This window comes from Mesoplodon densirostris, chromosome 3 (assembly GCF_025265405.1).
Source record: "Mesoplodon densirostris isolate mMesDen1 chromosome 3, mMesDen1 primary haplotype, whole genome shotgun sequence".
Classification (NCBI taxonomy): domain Eukaryota; kingdom Metazoa; phylum Chordata; class Mammalia; order Artiodactyla; family Ziphiidae; genus Mesoplodon; species Mesoplodon densirostris.
Genome location: NC_082663.1, coordinates 66,325,131 through 66,345,611, shown reverse-complemented (window position 1 = coordinate 66,345,611; position 20,481 = coordinate 66,325,131). Strand labels below are relative to the sequence as shown.

General features: G+C 36.4%; 1 protein-coding gene across 3 annotated transcripts in view; it reads left to right on the top strand.

Moving 5' to 3' along the window:
• Nucleotides 1-19,577, top strand: part of SSBP2 (single stranded DNA binding protein 2) — a 309,703-nt gene extending 290,126 nt beyond the window's left edge. For 2 of the 3 annotated variants that reach the window (XM_060091793.1, XM_060091792.1), the window contains 4 exons: nucleotides 2,093-2,171; nucleotides 4,500-4,528; nucleotides 10,127-10,225; nucleotides 18,977-19,577. In XM_060091793.1, the coding sequence (XP_059947776.1) occupies nucleotides 2,093-2,171; nucleotides 4,500-4,528; nucleotides 10,127-10,225; nucleotides 18,977-19,006 (237 nt within the window). In that variant the 3' untranslated portion in view covers nucleotides 19,007-19,577. The remainder of the gene's footprint in view (nucleotides 1-2,092; nucleotides 2,172-4,499; nucleotides 4,529-10,126; nucleotides 10,226-18,976) is intronic. The other variant, XM_060091794.1, reaches the window with a different exon arrangement.
• The last annotated feature ends 904 nt before the right edge of the window (nucleotides 19,578-20,481 follow it).

Below are 20,481 nucleotides of genomic sequence, written 5' to 3'. Positions count from 1 at the left end.
AATTGTCCAGTATGTTATGGTACTTGAAATATGGCTAGTCCAAACTGAGATGTGCTGCAGGTATGAAACACACCCTGGATTTTGAGGACTTAATATGAAAAAATATATAAAATAGCTCATTAAAATTTTATACTGACTATTTTGATAGATAATTTTGATTATATAAGTAAATAAAATTATTAAAATTAACTTCACCTGTTTCATTTTACTTTTTAAACATGGCTGCTAATAAATCTAAATTTATTTACGTAGTTCACATTTGAACCTTACATATTATTTCTGTTAAGCAGCACTGCCTTCAGTTACCAGTGTTCCCTTTGTATAATCAAATAAATTCTTTTTCAGGAAAAAGAAACAATTTTCTGTCAGTAATGTCTAAAAGGTGTTTTCACAGAGATTTTAAAGAACACTGAATATGATCATGAACAATGTTCATTTTAGAAATGCAGTACAAATGTAGAAAAGCTCTTCATACTGCAATTTCAGATCTTAAAACTTGATATTTGAAAGGGAGGAAATAAGGGAGGAAACCAGGAGCATATGGTACTGAAGACATTTCTGCAGACAGCTAAACTGATATCATCCAAGTGTGTTCCATTCTGGTTCTCTTACTTGTTACAAAGATAAGAGATTCAAGAGAAGCAGAAGCTGAATATGTCACTCTTCCAAATGTCATTCATTTCAGCCAGAGGTAGTCAAAGCAAATGCCTGCTGAGGACTGGGACTGCAGTATTATGTGTTTCAAGTATAATACCTACAGTCTTAGTGTTGTTTAAAGCATAGTGGGGGCCGGATAAAAGGACCAAACCAAGGAGGTTCACAGGCTGTTGGCCTCACCGGCACCAGTTTCTCAGCCCAGATCTAAACTATGCTTTTGAAAAAAACCCTGAAAAACAACAGTAAGTTCAAAGTTAATTTCTTTGACCTCTCATTAGAGGCATGCATATTCCAAGTTGTTTACTGAAAAAAAAAAAAAAAAAAAAAAACCACAATCCATCCATGTGTTTTAGGCAACAGAATTGGCATTATCCTGTGAAAATGTATAAGCATGTGGTTTGTGTGAGCACGGTAATGGAAAGCTATCTTCTTTCCACACAGAGTCAGTGGTATACAGGGTGTCCACTCAGGGCAATCTTCCCCCGAAGCCTACATGATTAGTAACCACCACAATCCCATCTATACACATACATACACGCAACACATTCAGTATTCTGCACCATACAACATGGAAGAAATGATTTGGGCATGGGAAATATTAAGAACAAGTGTTTTCAGTAATCTATCTTAACTGTAAACATAAGGTAATTATAGATAGCCTGTCTTCAAAATGAAGTCTGAGTTTCCTTAGAAGTATTCCAGGGAGTTGAGGGAGAGACTAAGTGGGCAGGTCATGGGCTCTCTACCACCAACTCTACCACAGCACATATCTTTACATCTGTGATGTACTAGGCTTCTAATGTAAGGTTTCACTTGATAATGAAATATCACTACTTTAAAAAATGTTAAATATAACTGCTATTGAATGCCTAATTGTGACTGAACTGACATAGTTGAGACTGCCAAAAAGACTTAGCTATATTCAGCTATCCCCAAGGAGCTAAATGTATTTAACCTGCAAGATGAAATTATTTATCATGTCCATTTGACCAAAGATAGATTGTCTGCTAAGAAAAATGTTAATGTTGGCATATAATGTTCAGTTATTATTATTAATAAGCCAATACCTTTAGCAGCTTCTTAAGAATTACCTCTGGTTTATAATAGCAAAATTTGTCAATAGCATAGAATACTTATCTTCTTATTTGCACTGGAATATATGTGCTTTCTGGTTAAGGATATCTGAAGAAAACTTTGGATATGAATGAGGATTAGCCTGAAGATCTAGAACATAGAGAAGATGGAATGAGGGAAAGTAGCAGTCCAGTTAGAGAATCTAGAAGGCTGGAAAAAAATCTAGGAAAATAGTCTCCATAATTTGGAAATGAAAATAAGTTATAGAAGTGTCTTACAGTGTTAAAGATAGGTATTGTGACATTGAGATGAACAATTGTTTTCAATGTGATCACAGTCATTTTCTCCATTTTTAAAACAGTTTCCAATGGGCCCTGGGTCAGATGGTCCCATGGGTGGATTAGGAGGAATGGAGTCACATCACATGAATGGCTCTTTAGGTAAGGATATTAAATCTGATGTTCAGAAATGAATTCAAAACAAAACCTTAATTCTACATAGTGGATATCATGATTTGCAAAGTTCTTCTTTTTATAGGAACTCATTTTGAAATGCTTCAGCTTTTATCTACAACTGATAGTTTAATCCATAGGATATTTGCTATGATGGCTAGAGATTATTTGGAAAATCAGATATGTGAGAATTGTTCTAACCTAGCTCATATTCACAGGTATTTACTTGAACTTATCAAAATCTGAGTGTTTATGATGAAAGGAGATACTGCTGCTTTGGGCACCTAGAGGACCATGGTATCCTCACAGTGGGTTCCTTTGTCTCCAAAGGTCTATAGACACAGTCTCAGAGGAACTTCAGTCCTCTGCAAGAATTTCTTGATTTTGTTTTTGTATTTTAATGTTTGTCTCTTTTTAAAAAGTAAAATAGGTAATCATATTCTGGATAATCTGAATGATTCTCTTAAGAGAGAACACTGCCCACATTGTGTTCATGATAAAGCTGATTTCAAGTAGTGCAAATAATGGTTGTAAACATACTTCATAAATGATGTTTTCTTACCAAATGAAGCCAAATATCTGCAAGGTGAACACAAAGTTTCACAGCAGTGAGAAACAGGGACAAGGGGTACAAAATTGACCTGGTCACACAGCATACTGTATATGTAGGCAGGCCAAAGGCAAAACCAAAACAAGGGAAAAAAGACACTTATTTTATGTTTGTATGTTTATCATCATCATATATCATAAACTATTTTAAAAGCTGACAGTGGGGTTGGAGGTTTGTGATAATTTTTTCTTTTGAAAAAGAACCATCTTTTACTTAAGTTGGAGAAACTATGCCATGAGTAACTCAGGTTATACATGGATTTCACAACCCCACCCTAGGTCAGGAGATGCCATCCTCTGATACTTCAAAAAGCTATGTAACTTCAATAATCAAGAAATTATTTACAACACTTTGATAGACTTTTTTTTTGATAGACTTTTGTGCTTTTAAGGATCCATGCTTGTTTTGCCTCGTTTTCAAAATGTTAATTTGCACTGTCCAGTTATGGTAGTTACTAGTCATGTGTGACTACTTAATTCTAAATCAAATTAAATGTAAAATTCAGTTCTTCAGTTGCACTGCCACATATCAAGTGCATAAAGTCATATGAGCTAATGGCTATTGTAACAGACAGCACAAGGAAACATTACCAGCATCACACAAAGTTCTACTGGGGATAGCACCATTCTAGAATTTTACTTTCTAATTTATTGCAAAATAATTTACTTTCCAGTGTTTTAATTTGTAAAATCATTCACAAAAAGATGGCATTTGGTCATAGTGAGAAGATTCTTAGTTATATTACTCACTAGAACAGAATTTGTAAAATAGTTTCACATATACTTGTCATCTATAATGAATATTGTTGCATATATTTATAGATACATAATTGCATATATACATTCAGTATTTAACATTATGCCTATTTATAAACTAATGCTAATAAGCCTTTACTTTATTTGTGACTGTCTGCTGAATGCTGTACTATTAAAATATTATAGTATTTTTATGCCAGGAAAATTATTTAAATAGTTAAAAATAAAGCTAAAAATGTGGCGAGGATCTGATTATTTTTCTTTGTTACCTAAGTTATGATTCCATTTCTTAAGTAAGAAATTAGTATTGATTGTCCATTTCTCCTCAGAATTAAAATAAAACCACAATGTTACATTTTGAAGACATTTTTACTTTTGATGGATTGCCATGAATATTTGCTGCTGCCAAAATTTTCTTTAAAATATTATACTTTGATTTTGGTTATTATAGTAAAACATGGTTCAGAATCTTGTCAGGTATTGTTGCAAATGCCTGTTTTGTACTTTATCAGATGTACAGAAGCATCATTTCAGAAAATAGAGATCTCTCTCTCTCTCTTGCTCTCTATTTACATATCTATAAATATATATATATACACATGTGTATTAGTGTACACATTTTAAAATTTTGAATTGAGTAGGATATATATGTCTACTGTTTCACTTTCAGGAATTTATGACAGCAATAGTTTTTTATTCTGCCATTACCAAAAAAAGTAGATGATTGGGAAGGAAAGGTACAACTCTTCCTTGCATTTGTCATCAGATGATACTTACTTACCACACAGTATAAGAGAAAAGTAGTTTTTTGAGATTCAAAAATCCAGGAGATATACACTGCAAAATACATACAGTGTACTGCATTACTACATTAGTTTATTTTAAAGGAGTATTTAATTTACAGATAGAATCATTACCTAATAAAGGCTTTCTTTCCATATTTTGTTTTAGGCTCAGGAGATATGGACAGTATTTCCAAGGTGAGTATTATGTATTGTGTTGTTTTTTATCTGTGTTTTATTCCACACAGAACTCTTATTAAGGTTGAGAATAACATTATGAATTTTGTTCTTAAAGAGTTTGAAAGTAGAAGCCCAGATATAATTAAGTAGAAGTTTAAAATATTAATGCATATAATCTGTGGGAAAGGGTAAAATTAGCCTTTTAAGAATATTTCAAAGCATGCTAGGATTCATTTACAGGATGTGATATACATGATTAATTGATACCCAAGCAAATAATCATCAGTTTAATCACATTATGATGTTACGCATTTGTAAAGCAAACTGACATACTTTAGATAATCTTTTGAAAATGTAAAGAAATCTAGAGCAACATGAAAAGAAGTAAATTTGAAAAAGTGGTTATTATATGTTGTAAGGGCATTGCATTTATACATCTCACTTGTATTCCAAACTCTTATCAGGCAATGCTGATGTCCTCAATCATTATTATAGTTCCACAAAATAGAGTAAGAAAGTAATTAGAAGAAAATTATATTAATAGAAGTAGGAAAGTGACCCTTCCAATAGCACATGTCTCTGTTTTTCCTCTGTCAGTTGTCTGAGTATCTAAAATTAATCCTTTGCTAAGATGCCGTATATTTTTTAAAGAATACCTAAATACTTTTTAGGTCATGATGAATTTTAAAATACTTCTCTGTGGGTCAAATGTATATTTAGAATGGCTGATAAGAACTAATTATTAACTACCACTAGAATGACTCTCTCAGAAGTCTTCTTTATATCAATAAATACAGAAATTCATTAAAGGATGACTTCATTTTTAATTCCACTTTGAATTTATATTCATGTATAATAAAGTAAAATTCCTGATGCCAAGAAAAATAAAATAGAGCTATAGAAACTTATAAATTAAGACTTCAAGCTAAAAAAAAAAGAGAGAGCGTTTAATTGGCATTCTGACATTGTATCTGCATCGCTTGGCTGCTTGGCCTAGGAACTTCATCATGCACTTTGGATGTCTGTGTTTAGAAACAATCAGGAAGATCTTTTTCTTTTCTAAAAATAGATATATACAAACGGCATCATCTTACCTCTGTGAGAAATAGTATTAGGTAAGCCTTCAAAAACCTTGTTTTCAAAATAAGATTAATTGTATAATACCGTTAGAGCCTTCTTTCTGGGAAGCACCTTTACAAACCAGATGACCGTGATTGTATTGGCTGTCTTAGGTATCTAACAATTGATGATGGCTGAATTGTGCTTTGTGGTCACAGTAAAATGTCTTAAGTTATATTTGAGAAACATATTCTAATGTCTAAAGATAATTCTTCATTACACAAAGACAGGAACATCCAGATTGCTTAAGGCCGTCTTCATAAAATTTCCACTGACATAATCTTGTACACTACATAGATGTAACTGAAATTCTATATGGGAATGTACTTTGTAATTTATAAAGCACTTTAAAAAATTTTAAGGGCCATAATGACAAATGAAATACCATCTTCTAATCTGCCCTCATATCAGATCTATTGCTATTCCTTCTATGCTTATTTTCCCATTCCTATACCCAGAAGCAAGTTTTTTCACCACACTGTGCCTGCTACTGATAACATTCTCTTGCCTAGTGATTACTGTTTATTCTTTAAGCATTAACTGACCACCCATTGTGTACTTTTATATACTGAGTATTGCTTTGTGCACTATGGGGAAATACAAAAGACTTCTTTAAATACAAACATAATCTTTGCCCTCAAATGGTTTGTAGTTCGGCAGGAATTCCTTCATTCAGTAAACATTAATGTGCCAAGGCATTATTCTGGGCTATGAAATTCCAAAGACAAACAAGATATGGTTTCTGCCCTCAAGAAGCTCAGTATAACTAAGGAGACCAAACAAATACAATAGGGAAAAACTTTACAAAGGAAAGTTCAAGTACATTTCAATTGACATAAGAATTATGCCCAAGGGAATTCCCCGGCGGTCCAGTAGTTAAGACTCTGCTCTTCTACTGCAAGGGGTACGGGTTCGATCCCTAGTCAGGGAAATAAGATCCTCCTGCATGCCGCACGTGGCAGCCAAAATAAATAAGTAAAAATAAAGAAAACAAATTTTTTTAAAAGAATTATGCCCAAGTAATAAACTTGTCACTTAACAATGTACTAGAAATGACTGGTTGCATCCACCTTCAAATGGGCTCCTAAGCATCTCATTTTTGCCCTGCCCCCACTCCTCGTTCCTTGGCTCCAGGTTCTAACCAGGCTACCTGGGTGATGGTACCACTATTGTTGTCCCATCTCCACTTGTCTGTCACTTTATCTCTAATCAGCAGCATCAACCATATTGTACACCCCCCTCCCAATTATTTTTTCCCTATGTCTTTCGACTCACAGCTGAATTTTTCAGCCTTTTACTCCAAGCTATGCAAGTTGTCACTAACTTCGTTTTCCCCACCTTCTTCCTTTTCCACCACATGTCTGGCCATCTCAAGAAGCTCTCTTCTCCCTTTTCTCTTATTTACTGGGCTCACTCCTTTTTATCCTATTCTTTTTCTAGTCATTCTTGTTTGTGAATCAGAAGATGATCTTAACCACTTCTGCTTAGCAATTGTGTTCAAAATTGCTCTTGGGTCTCTAGCTGCATCTTCCTAATTCTCCAGTTAAACCTGTATTTTGTCAAGCATCAGTATTACATTTTTTAAATTTCTTACTCCATTTTAAGAAATTGTTTGACCAACCTACGCCCTTTTTGTGCATTATATTCTTGCCTTGCTGATGAAATCTACTGGAGACACTGCACACAAACATAGCTACAGTTAAATGTAGCACACACACAGTTCATTGCCACCCACCGTCATAACCTGCTCTGGGCTGGTGTTTGGAACCACTGTCTTAGCTGTTCCTCATATACCAATACTGAGTATATCTTTAGCTATATCTTCATCATGTCACCCAGGGACCATGGACAGCACAATTTCCTTAAGACTCCTCATTGAGCAACTTTTGTTGTTTTCACAACATTTTGCATAGATTACCTCAGATTTTTTAAAGATGTTCTATCATTTCATGATTTTCAAATACACCCAGTGAGCTAGATAGGAACAGGTTTCAGAGATCTGATATTAGCTCAGTTTTCTGTGTTGAATGTGTCCTTTTAATCTGCCTCTCAATGTTCTCATATACACCACCACCACTGCCCCCTAAAAAAGTTTAATGCTGAGCCACCATGCTATGAAAAGATTGCATGGAAAACAGAAACACCATGAAGTGTTTTATACGTATTTAAATATTACTGTAATGTTACTTTCAAACTTCAGATATTTTTAAATCGACACTTTGAGTCAGGAATCAATTTGAAGGTAGCCAAACTTTCAGAATTGCAAATCAAGAAATGATATCACTTTGATGTGGAGTTTTAAAAAAGGATACAAATGAACTTATCTACAAAACAAAAATAGAGTTACAGATGTGGGACACAAACTTATAGTTACCTGTGGTAAGGGGCAGGGGATAAATTGGGAGATTGGGATTGACATATACACACTACTATGTATAAAAGAGACAACTAATAAGGACCTACTATATCACACAGGGAACTCTACTGAATACTCTATAATGGCCCATATGGGAAAAGAATCTAAAAAAGAGTAGATATATGTACATGTATAACTGATACACTTTGCTATACACCTGAAACTAACACAACATTGTAAATCAACTATACTCCAATAAAACGTTTTTAAAAAAATAAAAAAAGAAATGATACATGGCAAAAGTGCAGCAGAGTCTGGGAGCACCCCAGTTTAGTCAGAGATATGCTGCTCCTCTCAGGGCACCTCATGTACTTAAGGCTAGGAGTGTGAATATCACACAAGGATGGACAGGGCTCGTTTCATATATCTGTTTGAATATGTAAAAGTATGCAGCTTCCAAATACATGCTCAAATACCCCTGTATAGGTATGTTAGATTATTTTATTATTCCAAGATTGCCAGTTTCTCCATTATGTATGAAATGACAAATATGCCTTCACCAAAGACTTCTAGATTTGGGGTAAATCTTATAGTGTTTTTATAAATTTGCCCTTTTTTGAGCTTAGTAAGCATTATCATTCCTGCTTTCAAGACACAGTTGATTAATAACTTTATTCATGAGTTGTAGCTTAGTTACCTATAGCTTAGTTAATTGCATTTCAATTTTACTTAATTTTTTTTTCAGGAAATCAGGTTATCCATATTCATTTCAAAGTCCAGTTACTTTATACTTGGGAAACTAACATTTCCAGAGAAAAAAAATGTTTCCAAAAAAAAAAAAAAAATAGAATCCTCTTTATGCCATTAAGCATAAAGCTGGTTCCCCAGCGCTTGGGGTTCACTGGCAAATGGAGCTCCTACAGGCTTCAGAGGATCCCTGTTCTCAGATCCTCCCTGTGGGGTGCACAGCAGGACAAGATACAAGCTCTATTTCTACCAGCTCATCTACCTGTCTCTGCTTTACAGTTTAACCATATTTTTTAAAAGCACATATTCTTCTGAGGATAACCCATTCATGACATTTTCGTTTTTATTGCCTAACTTGGTTTTAGTTAAGTCAAAATCCTCAGAGCAATTTTGTTTAAAAAAATCTAAAAACTTATTCAAAAACAAAATATAAAATGGCAACGGCTCAGGAAAAAACTCTAAAACCTGGCTTACATTTGAAATAACAAGTAAAAGTTTTTAACCTTGAAGTTTATTTTTACAAGAATCCCTTAGTCATAGTTGCAATCCTGTGTGAGCATGCTTTATACGCTGCTGCCATTCTGTATTCCCTATCGACGTGGAGTATCAGATGACCTCACGTGGCTAAAATCGCACAGCAAAAACAAGACTAGCGAACTTAAATAGAATATAAAGCAGTATACTGTTAACTTTGTGTTTGATTAGATTGCTAATATCAGCCATTTTATCTTAAAAGTTTCAAATAAATCTGCTCAGACAAATGATAGGAAAGGGTTCTAAATCACTCCACCTCTGAGCCTCCTTTTCCTGTACAAGTACATACTGAATTCTCAAGTCCTGAGGTATTTATTTCTCTTGTTCTTAACTATCGTTAACCATTTTCCTTTTTTCTTTATGGTTCATATAAAAAGAATGGTTAAAGTCGTGTTACTATGTAAACCACATGTAGAATTAAAGGGAAATACTTATCAAAACAGTGACCTTTCGAGTTTGATTAGTAAAATCACCCAGGGAAGTTATTGTTCCATCCCGCCTGATCAGTGGGTGGACTGCACACTTCATCATGCCCCTCCTGGGAATGTTTCTTAAGCTCTCCAGAAGTCTAGGAACTCTATGAACTGAGAGTGGGAAATGGAATAAATGATTCTGAGACTAAGACGAAGAGTTACACTGAACTATTTGGGGTTTTCTGTTTTTTAATTTTCGTTTGGGAAAGCATTAGTACTTGTCAAGGTGCAAAGAATGAACAGAATCCATGGTAGAAGTCTGAGATTGGAATTATAAGTCTGCTTTGTCCTTAGAGATGATGGTATAGATTCCATGTTTGAAACAGTACCATGTAAAAGGGAAATTAAAATCTTCAAAATGCTTTGTTTTCTAAATCTTGTTTACAGAATTCTCCCAATAATATGAGCCTGAGTAATCAGCCGGGCACTCCTAGGGATGATGGCGAAATGGGGGGAAATTTCTTAAATCCTTTTCAGAGTGAGAGTGTAAGTATTCCCTTGACTACGTTATTATATCCAGATTTTATTTCTGAAGCTCTTCTTTAGAATAAATGCATAAAGCCATTATTACAACTGTTTATCTAGAGTTCAATAGGTTGATCTTTTAAAAGTTAGAAAACTAAGTGGAATTTCTTTGAAAGTATTAAAAAATAAACTTTCTACTCCGATTCTATGTACATAGTTACAAAGACAAAAACCTTAATACTAATTTTACTTTAGAAAACATCCACCATGAAGGAACGTACTAGAAACAGGGTGCATATGTGATCGTTTTTATAAATTTTTCACATTACTAAAATGTCTCTGATCACTGCAAAACCAGGTTTATTCTCAGTGCTGTCCTGAAAGCTCTGAAAATTGTCTCTAAGATGTCTTTACATTATGCACTAGACTTTCCTGTCTTGTATGTTAACGAGTTATTTACATTTAACCCGAACTGGATATCCACGTTGTTTTCTGTGTGACTATAGTGTTAAGCAAAGGCAATATCATTTCATGTCTCCATAGAAGTAGATAGGAGCAAATGGAGAAGTGATAAAATTCATTCCTTCATTTAACAGTCACTGAGCACTGACTACAGGCCAAAGCAATGTGCTAGGCACTGGGAAGACCAAAAGGACAACATGGTATCTTTTCTCAAGGACTTACTGCATCATACAATAATTTATTAACTAATATTTCACATAAGAAGCATCTATAGAATTTTTAAAAATACAATTTCCCAGAACCCTCCCTGGACCCAGCAAATCAGAATTTCCAGGAGCGGGGCCAGGCATCCTCCCATGTGAAAAAGCTTCGTCAGTGATGCTGATGCACATTCTCTTCTAAGAACTCCTGAACTGGAATAAAGGAGTTCAGAATCCAAACTAGTTTCATGTTCATAAAATCAGTGCCTCCAATACATGTACCGCCATCGTTAAAATAATGGAGGATCTACCAAACTATAAACAGAATCAGAAGAGAAAATCACCTTCATTTTGCCCAGACCTTTACCAGAGTTGATGTCATCAGAATTTGAAGCGGTGGCTAGTAACATACCTACTTTTGCGCAGAATGGCTGCTTCCCAAAATGGAACCCAAGATTGAGTGTTCTGTGGTTTCCTTTACTTCTTGGTGTTGACCTAGCACCTCGGCATGGGACAAGACTTCCCTTGTTTTTAAACTTTAATTTCTGTTAAAACTAGAAATAATATGATGATCTTTAGTTTATCTGTTTTATTTGCAGGATATTTATGATTAGTGAGAACCAAGAAGGTATACATAAAAACTCATATTTAAAGAAATCAAAAGATTAGCCTGTCGATGATGAGGAAATAGAAAAATGTGAGGAACTATATAGTTTTTCATAATGTTTAGGATTATGGGATTTCTTAGAGCCCATTTCTTTCACTAGTTTGCTTCAAGACTATGGACAAATTAGTTAATTTTAATTAATTAATGTTCACTTTAATTAGAGACATTAATTTCATTTTATGCTAATTCTTCCAGTAATGGTATAATTCAGTGAGGTATATTATGATAATTAATTCAGTTCAATTCAACATGTATTGAGCCTGCACTATGCAAAGCACTAGGTTAAGGACAAAATATTCTGAAACAAACATAACACATCCCTAACCTCAAAGAATGCAATCTGATGGGAAGAACATGTTTACACAACTAATTAAACCATATGTCAGATTAATAAGTGCTACAATAGATATAAACCAGGTGTTTTAAGAGCACCAAGGAAAGTATTAATTTTGTATTGGAAAAGAAAACTTCTTTAAAAAGGTTCCATGTGACTTTAACTTTAGGGGCAGCGACGACAGGAACTCTCCCCCCTTCCTTCCCAGATTTGTTGTGGGCGACTGCCGCCTTGTTTGCCAGAGAGGGGAGCTGCTTCAGAGTTGGCATCAGAAAGCTCTTCACGGGGATCAGAGAATCAGATAGAACAGGACTTAAAAAACTACTTCGTGCAGAATAAACACCAGCCTCATCCTTTAACCCCAAGTGGATTATGCACATGCTGGATAGCAGATCCCTCTGGGAATATGTGTGTAGCATATAGAGCCACTGGAGTAGGGCTTCCCCCACCCCTGACTCCTGACCCAGCCTCACTACCCTTGAAGCCAAGAAGCAGGTAAAACGCCAGACTGTTGTGCAGAGTTAGCAGAAAACAGAAGCTCCCTCCTGTCTCCCCCCTCCCTCTCTCCTGTCCCCACTAGCAAAGTCCCCAAAAAAGAAATACTTGGATGGTGGTTGAGAACCTGCACCACCACCTGGAGGGTACTGCAGCCTTGGAAGCGGGTCCACACTGGCTGCGCTGTTCTGTCTGCCGGGTGAGGGGTCTACATGCTATGAGTGACACCCTGGTTATCTGTGGCTTCCTCTATCACATCCACACATTTTTGTTTGCACCTTTTTAAAAGATCAAGAAAAGAGAGCAGAGAGGAAGAAGACAAAAGAGATTCATTGCTGACAAATGTAGTAAGGCCTTAAAGAAGTAAATAGACTAGGTATCTCCACTAAGTTAGCTTTACTATCAAGGAAAACCAGGAGGTCCAAGAGGGAGGGGATATATGTATATATATAGTTGATTCACTTCACTGTACAGCAGAAACTAACACAACATTGTAAAGCAATTATAATCCAATTAAAAATAAATAAATAAATAATTTTTAAAAAGAAAACATTTCCAGTGACTAAACATGCAAACTGAATTCTAGTGGTTTTTAATGCACATAAGTCTGAAAAGCACAGATTTTTTAACAGTCTGCCTTTTGAGGGTTTGTAGGTCTTTATCTTGAAGTTTAACCACATAAGAGGCCTGGGAAGAGAGCAAACGTCTATTGACTGATAATCATATGCAGATACTATCCCAGTCACCTTACACATACTACTTAATGTAATCAATATAGAAACAGAAATGTCCAACCCAAAGGCAGAAACCTTGCAGTGCCAACACGCTTTACACAAGAAAATAGGAATCAAAAAATGTTTCAACATTCAGACTCTTGGGGGGGGGATTAAAAAAAAAAAAAAGCCTTTATTTCAAGAAACAAAGATGCCCCCTAGTGTTCAAATTCTATAAAATGTTTGGCTTTAAAAACAATACAAAAAGGCTTAATTCAAAGAATAGTGCTTCGTGCCTCTCAAGTAAAGAAAGCAGTTAGTCTTATTTCTTGAATTAATTTAGCAGAATATTTTCACCATAGCATTGAACTATAACCAACTGAGCAAACATGCTATTAAAATCATGGTGTCAAATAGAAATTATAAACAAGGTGGTAGATCATTTCCTATTACCCTTACTGCCTTTTTTCTTTTTCTTCTATTGTAAAGAAATCACATATGCCCCAATTTTTTTTTTACATAGTCACATACACACTAGATTTATTTCACTTTAGTTCAGCTCAGGTATCTGTAGTATTATCTCTCATTAAGAAAATAAAATATTATATAGATGCTTAGAAATAGAAATGTAAGATCTGAAGTGTTCTTGAAGTGTATGAAGAGAAATGTAAGATCTGAAGTGTTCTTGAAGTGTGTGAAAAGAAATGTATGCACATTGTTCAAAGATTTAATGGATATTTCTGATGGAGTCCATGGTACATGAACTGGGTATAATAAATTCTCTAGCTCATGTTTTACATGCTAAACCAAACACTGATGCAGTCAACAGCATTGTAAGGCCATTTTATCATTTGATCGAGGAGAACCAGACTCAGAATAGTTTTGAATGCTGTGATATCAGGGCAACCTGATATCACAGCATTCTGACACAAACACTAGAATATGTCATGGCATACTGATGCAGCCGTACAACAGAAACATTGCAGTGTGGTCTCAGGACAATACACCGTGAATATTTTATGTCTCTAAACATGACACCCCATTTAACACTTGCTCTTCTACTTCTAGAAAACTGTAAGCCACTTCTGCTTGAATAGTAATCAATAGCAAAATTCCTTTTTGCTGGCACATTCTGTGAGTTTCCCTAGAATGTTTGCAATTTCCCTCAATCTTACTTAGTTGAAGCAGTTTCAATAAAGGCAGCAGGAGATGAGCAGTTTACAGCCTTAGCAGTGCAAATAGCCCATCGCTTATAAAGACAGTCACACACAAATACAATCTATTTTACTGTACCAAATACACTTAGGGCATCATTTTATAGTTACTTGTACTATTCAAAATTTAAATTTCATTAGATGCTTGCTAATTTTTGAGCTGTATTGCTTGGAGATGGTGCTTCCATCCTTTCTGACTGAATCTGGCCCTGACTTTCTTGTTGTACCCTATTTTCCACTCAGTTTCCTCCCTGAATAAGCCTAACTCTCTTAACTTCCCAATGAATCTGTAACAAATTCTCATTTTACTGTAAGATTTGCTTAAGACATTTGAAATAACACAGGTTAAAAATCCTAACAATTGCCAGTGTTAAGAAATGGGAGCAACCAATACCCATGCTTGGTAGCAGAGAATGTGCATATATACTTGTCTCTACATACGCATACTTTTAATGGTGTATAATTAGAATGAAGGCTATAATATATTCTTAACTATATTCCTTAATGTTACATTGCATTTGAATGAACTGGAATAATCCTTGTGAAAAAAGGATTCAGGGATTTTTAAAATCTGATTATTCAGGATGTGCATTAAATGAGATGGTCTCTAGAATTAACTATGACTTATCCAGAAAATTTTTTTCTGACATATCCTTTGAAGTCCTTTTAAAAAAAAGGAGACTTTAAAAAAGCTTTAAAGTCTTTCACTGTTTTTAGATTGGCACAATATACCCATTAAAATCTTTGTCTTTAAAATAATGATTGATGGGCTTCCCTGGTGGCGCAGTGGTTGAGAGTCCGCCTGCCGATGCAGGGGACACGGGTTCGTGGCCCGGTCCGGGAAGATCCCACATGCCGCGGAGCAGCTGGGCCCGTGAGCCATGGCCGCTGAGCCTGCGCGTCCAGAGCCTGTGCTCCGCAACGGGAGAGGCCGCAACAGTGAGAGGCCCGTGTACCGCAAAAAAAAAAAAATAATAATAATAATGATTGATGATCTAGCTGTGCTATTTAAAATTAAATACAGTTAAATTTTCAGTTCCTAAATTACACTAGCTACGTTTTAAGAGCTCAGCAGCCATGTGTGGGCGCTGTGCTGAACAGCACGGAATAGAACATATCCATCATCACAGAAGGTTCTACTGGGCAGTACTGACTGGCTCACTGATCCTTACTATAAGTAACAGTAGCCATAGAAAGCATAGATTAAATTTCCTATGCCCATTTTGCCATATTCTTATGTTTTCTACTTTTAATAAAACCTTAGTATCCATTTATCTTCTTGTTTTAGTCTTGCCCCTAAAAGTCAAATGCCAAATTATGATGATTTTGTCAAAGGTTGTGGATAGGTCATGGCAGTGTGCTGTCATTATTTGTAGTGGAGATTTGCATGGTATCTCCTGTTGAGATGGGGGTAGATCCCCTCCCAGCTCAGGGACGGGATGGGCTCCACTTCACTGATCCTTCTCAATGATTATTTGGGGGTTTGGGGTTTCGCTTAGCTTTGCTTTTTCGTTTCCACTATCAAGCATAAAGAGAGAGTTTTTCTATCAAACTGAATCCCCTTTCGCTTCTCTGGTGGTCTCCCCTTTATATCACCCTACTCACTGTAATCCAATGTGGAAGGTCAGTAACATATATAAATTAGCTTTCCTATACGGAGGAAATTTGAGGCTATTAAGGGATTAACAAGTAGATTTTTCCTTGATTTGACCTGTGTTTAAAGGATTAACAATCCTCCCCCTAAGGTCGTGACCCGTTTTCAGGCCTAGTCATCTGCTTTTACTCAGGATCAATGTGGGTTTTTTGGTTTGAGCACTAGATCAAACTCCAATGACCTCCAGTCCAGAATTCGGCCAGATGAGCCACTGTCACCCTGTACTCTTCCCTGGGAAATCCTGCTTTCTCCATATTAACAAATCCATCCCTATCTAGTACACACCTTATACTTCGTTTCTGGTTCCTGCACAACCTCCGCTCATTTGGAATTCACTTCTTTCTGTTCTGTCTGTTCCTTTTTTAGAAGGTTCATGCTCCCCTTCCCAGGACCATCACTGTTCCTGGTTAAGCCCCTGCAGCCTGGGACCAAACCCTCTCACTTTATCTGCCTCTTTCCATGAGGTGCAATCATTATTAGCGCATTAAAAGGGATTCCCTTTTGCCCTGGTCCTCACAGGTTCTTATAAAGGATTTAAAATATTCAAGAGGTCATATTAAATACGGAAACTGTTACCACTTGGAAATAGACGCTCCTCCTTCCCGTCACAGGTGATCTATAATGTGCTGTCCAAGATGGTAGCCACCAGCTACGTGGGGATATTTAAATAAGTTAAAGTTAAATAACATTAAAATTTTAGTTCCTGGGCTTCCTGGTGGCGCAGTGGTTGAGGGTCCACCAGCCGATGCAGGGGACACGGGTTCGTGCCCCGGTCCGGGAAGATCCCACATGCCACGGAGCGGCTGGGCCCGTGAGCCATGGCTGCTGAGCCTGCGCGTCCGGAGCCTGTGCTCCGCAACGGGAGAGGCCACAGCAGTGAGAGGCCCGCGTACCGAAAAAAAAAAAAAAAAAAAAAATTTAGGTCCTCAGTGGCACTGGCCACACTTCATGGGCTCAAGTTGCCACATGTGGCTAGTGGCTTTCGTACTAGACACCACAGGTTGTGGAATGTATCCATCGTTGAAGTAAGTTCTGTTGGGCAGAGCTGCTCTAGAATTTTTCTGTCACAGTCTATTCCTTAAGCATATGAGGGTAGATTGGCATCATTATCAAAATAATTGCTGTTTGTCATTTGTTAAGACCACTTTTCCAAATTTCTGAAAGTCTCGCCTTTTACCAATGGTCAGCCTCAAACTGACAAGTAACATGTAACAAGAATGCCCCTACTCCCACCCAGAAATGCCTGTGGACTGAGATAGGAGTCACAGCTTCAAGTAAGAAGTTTATATGCTAAAGTATAAATCAGACTCTTAAGTATTTTCTAAATGCTTTAATAAGGATTTCTTATGGCCAGCTGGGAGTTATACTATTACTCCAGCATTTACTGAGCACTTTCCGTGTATTCAATAAATATAGTTTTAAGGGTTTTATACTCAGTCCTCCCAAAACCCGTTTAAGATTGATACTATCAAAGACAACCCTCAGAATGGGAGAAAATATTTGCAAATGAAGCAACTGACAAAGGATTAATCTCCAAAATTTATAAGCAGCTCATGCAGCTCAATAACAAAAAAACAAACAACCCAATCCAAAAATGGGCAGAAGACCTAAATAGACATTTCTCCAAAGAAGATATACAGACTGCCAACAAACACATGAAAGAATGCGCAACATCATTAGTCATTAGAGAAATGCAAATCAAAACTACAATGAGATATCATCTCACACCAGTCAGAATGGCCATCATCAAGAAATCTAGAAACAATAAATGCTGGAGAGGGTGTGGAGAAAAGGGAACAGTCTTGCCCTACTGGTGGGAATGTGAATTGGTACAGCCACTATGGAGAACAGTATGGAGGTTCCTTAAAAAACTACAAATAGAACTACCATATGACCCAGCAATCCCACTACTAGGCATATACCCCGAGAAAACCATAATTCAAAAAGAGGCATGTACCAAAATGTTCATTGCAGCTCTACTTACAATAGCCCGGAGATGGAAACAACCTAAGTGTCCATCGTCAGATGAATGGATAAAGAAGATGTGGCACATATATACAATGGAATATTACTCAGCCATAAAAGAAATGAAATTGAGCTATTTGTAATGAGGTGGATGGACCTAGAGTCTGTCATACAGAGTGAAGTAAGTCAGAAAGAGAAAGACAAATATCGTATGCTAACACATATATATGGAATTTAAGGGAAAAAAATGTCATGAAGAACCTAGGGGTAAGACAGGAATAAAGACACAGACCTACTAGAGAATGGACTTGAGGATATGGGGAGGGGGAAGGGTAAGCTGTGACAAAGCGAGAGAGTGGCATGGACATATATACACTACCAAACGTAAGGTAGATAGCTAGTGGGAAGCAGTCACATAGCACAGGGAGATCAGCTCGGTGCTTTGTGACCACCTAGAGGGGTGGGATAGGGAGGGTGGGAGGGAGGGAGACGCAAGAGGGAAGAGATATGGGAACATATATATATATGTATAACTGATTCACTTTGTTATAAAGCAGAAACTAACACACCATTGTAAAGCAATTATACTCCAATAAAGATGTAAAAAAAAAAAGATCGATACTATCATTAAGCTGATTTTACAGGTGAGGAAACAAGCACAGAGAGGTTAGTAACCTCTCAAGTTTACACAGCTAACAAAGACTATCCTATCCCTCACATGTATTTGATTATTATGAATCAACCTTGGACTAGATTTACCCAAATTGTTCCAAGGGCCTATGAAACATGAATCTGGCTAGAAGGAGAAAGCTGAGGGACTAGGTACTTATCAAACCCCTAAGCTCAGAGAGAGAATGAGACTGCTTGCTTTCCAGAGGAAATATTTAACAGTTCAGGACAGTCAATTCTATATAATTTTACTCTTTTTACGCTTTCTTATTTTTATGCTGTATTTAAAGCTTGTGCATAAAAGACATTAGAATTCACAGTTACTATTGTTTACCAAGGGGAATGTTAGTGGCCTGTAGAAGAATTGTTGTTAAAATATGGATTCTTCTCTCCTTCTAGTACTCCCCTAGCATGACAATGAGTGTGTGATCCATTACCAAGTCTCCTCATGGAAACCACAGTGAGTCAGCCCTTCACAGAACTACTACGGAAGAAAATTATTCATCACAGTGTACAGTTAAACAAAGGAATCTCAGTCACACCAAACCAACCTTTTTATTTCCTGCTCTCTCCCCTATTTTGTGAAGAAAGCGGGTCCAAACGTGATTCGAACAACTGTACAGAGCGGCACATTAGAATTGCCCTCAACGGAACTGCAAATGATTATCTGTGTATGTATATGTGTGGGAAAGAGAATGTATTGTATGTGTGTATGTTATATGGACACATGCACATACATACATTGACCCACAGGACATTGTAAAATACTATCACATGACATCTTAAGTAGAAATAAGTAGGGACTTTTATTCCATCCTTTTTTTCACGTTTACATTTTAATTATTAAAAGTTGCTCCTGCCCCTCCCTGATCTATTTTGTGCTGTGTATATCACTGCTTTATATAAGTTATTTTTTAAGGTGAACTCAGATGTTATGGTTTTGTAAATGTCTGCAATCATGGATAGGAATAAAATCGCTTATTTGAGAGCTTTCATTAAATTGCGTGTGATGCAAGTTATCCTGTGAATCACAAAGTGTACTGTCTCAGAAAAGAAGTGTGTCTTCATCTTTATGTCAAATCAAACAACTTCTCAGTAACCTTCAGTGAGTATTTTTGTACTTTTTATGTAGGAAAAATATTACTTCAAATCAACAAAAGCTTAACTGGGGCCTAACACAGTATATTTCTGCAATAACTGCTCTAGATGGAATTCTTGATTTGTCTTAGATGATACAGAAAATCATTAATTAGCTGCGATGGCTTAGCAATAAAGTGACAGGGGTCATCATATTTTTAGCAGCATATTTCCTCTTTAACATGATAAAGCCCAGAAGTGATAACACAGCTATTTGCTTGAATATGTCACTTGTCACCAGGAATGCTAGAGCTAAATTTTTAATAACGTACTAACGTGAAATGTACCTCATTTTTATTCAGATTTGTGAACATCTCCACATAGACACTGCAAAGGAGATACATTCAAATGATTGAGACTTTCAGCACAAGGGGGAGGGAGTTTTCCATCACATGCCAGGGGCTCTGGAGTGCTGCTTCTCTACCCAGGTATCTTAGTAGCAGCAAAACTGACCGTCCCTTCTTGCTGCCAGCAGAGCACCTGCCCTGTTCCCAGGATGTAGGACTTATAGTAGAGCGAAATTATTGATAGTAACTATAGTTCATCTAGCCATTGACTTCAGTAGGCTACATCTGCCTCATATAACTGTTCATAAAACATTAGAAAAATTTAAACGAAACACTTCCCTTCTGAAAGCACATTGCTCTATGGCCCTTTCCAGATCTTTTGGGTTTTCTGTGTTGAATCAGGCATACAAACACCGAAGTCATAACAGAAAAGTCTGAAGACTGATTTTACATTCTAAAGCTAAGTTGGTGATCCTTTCT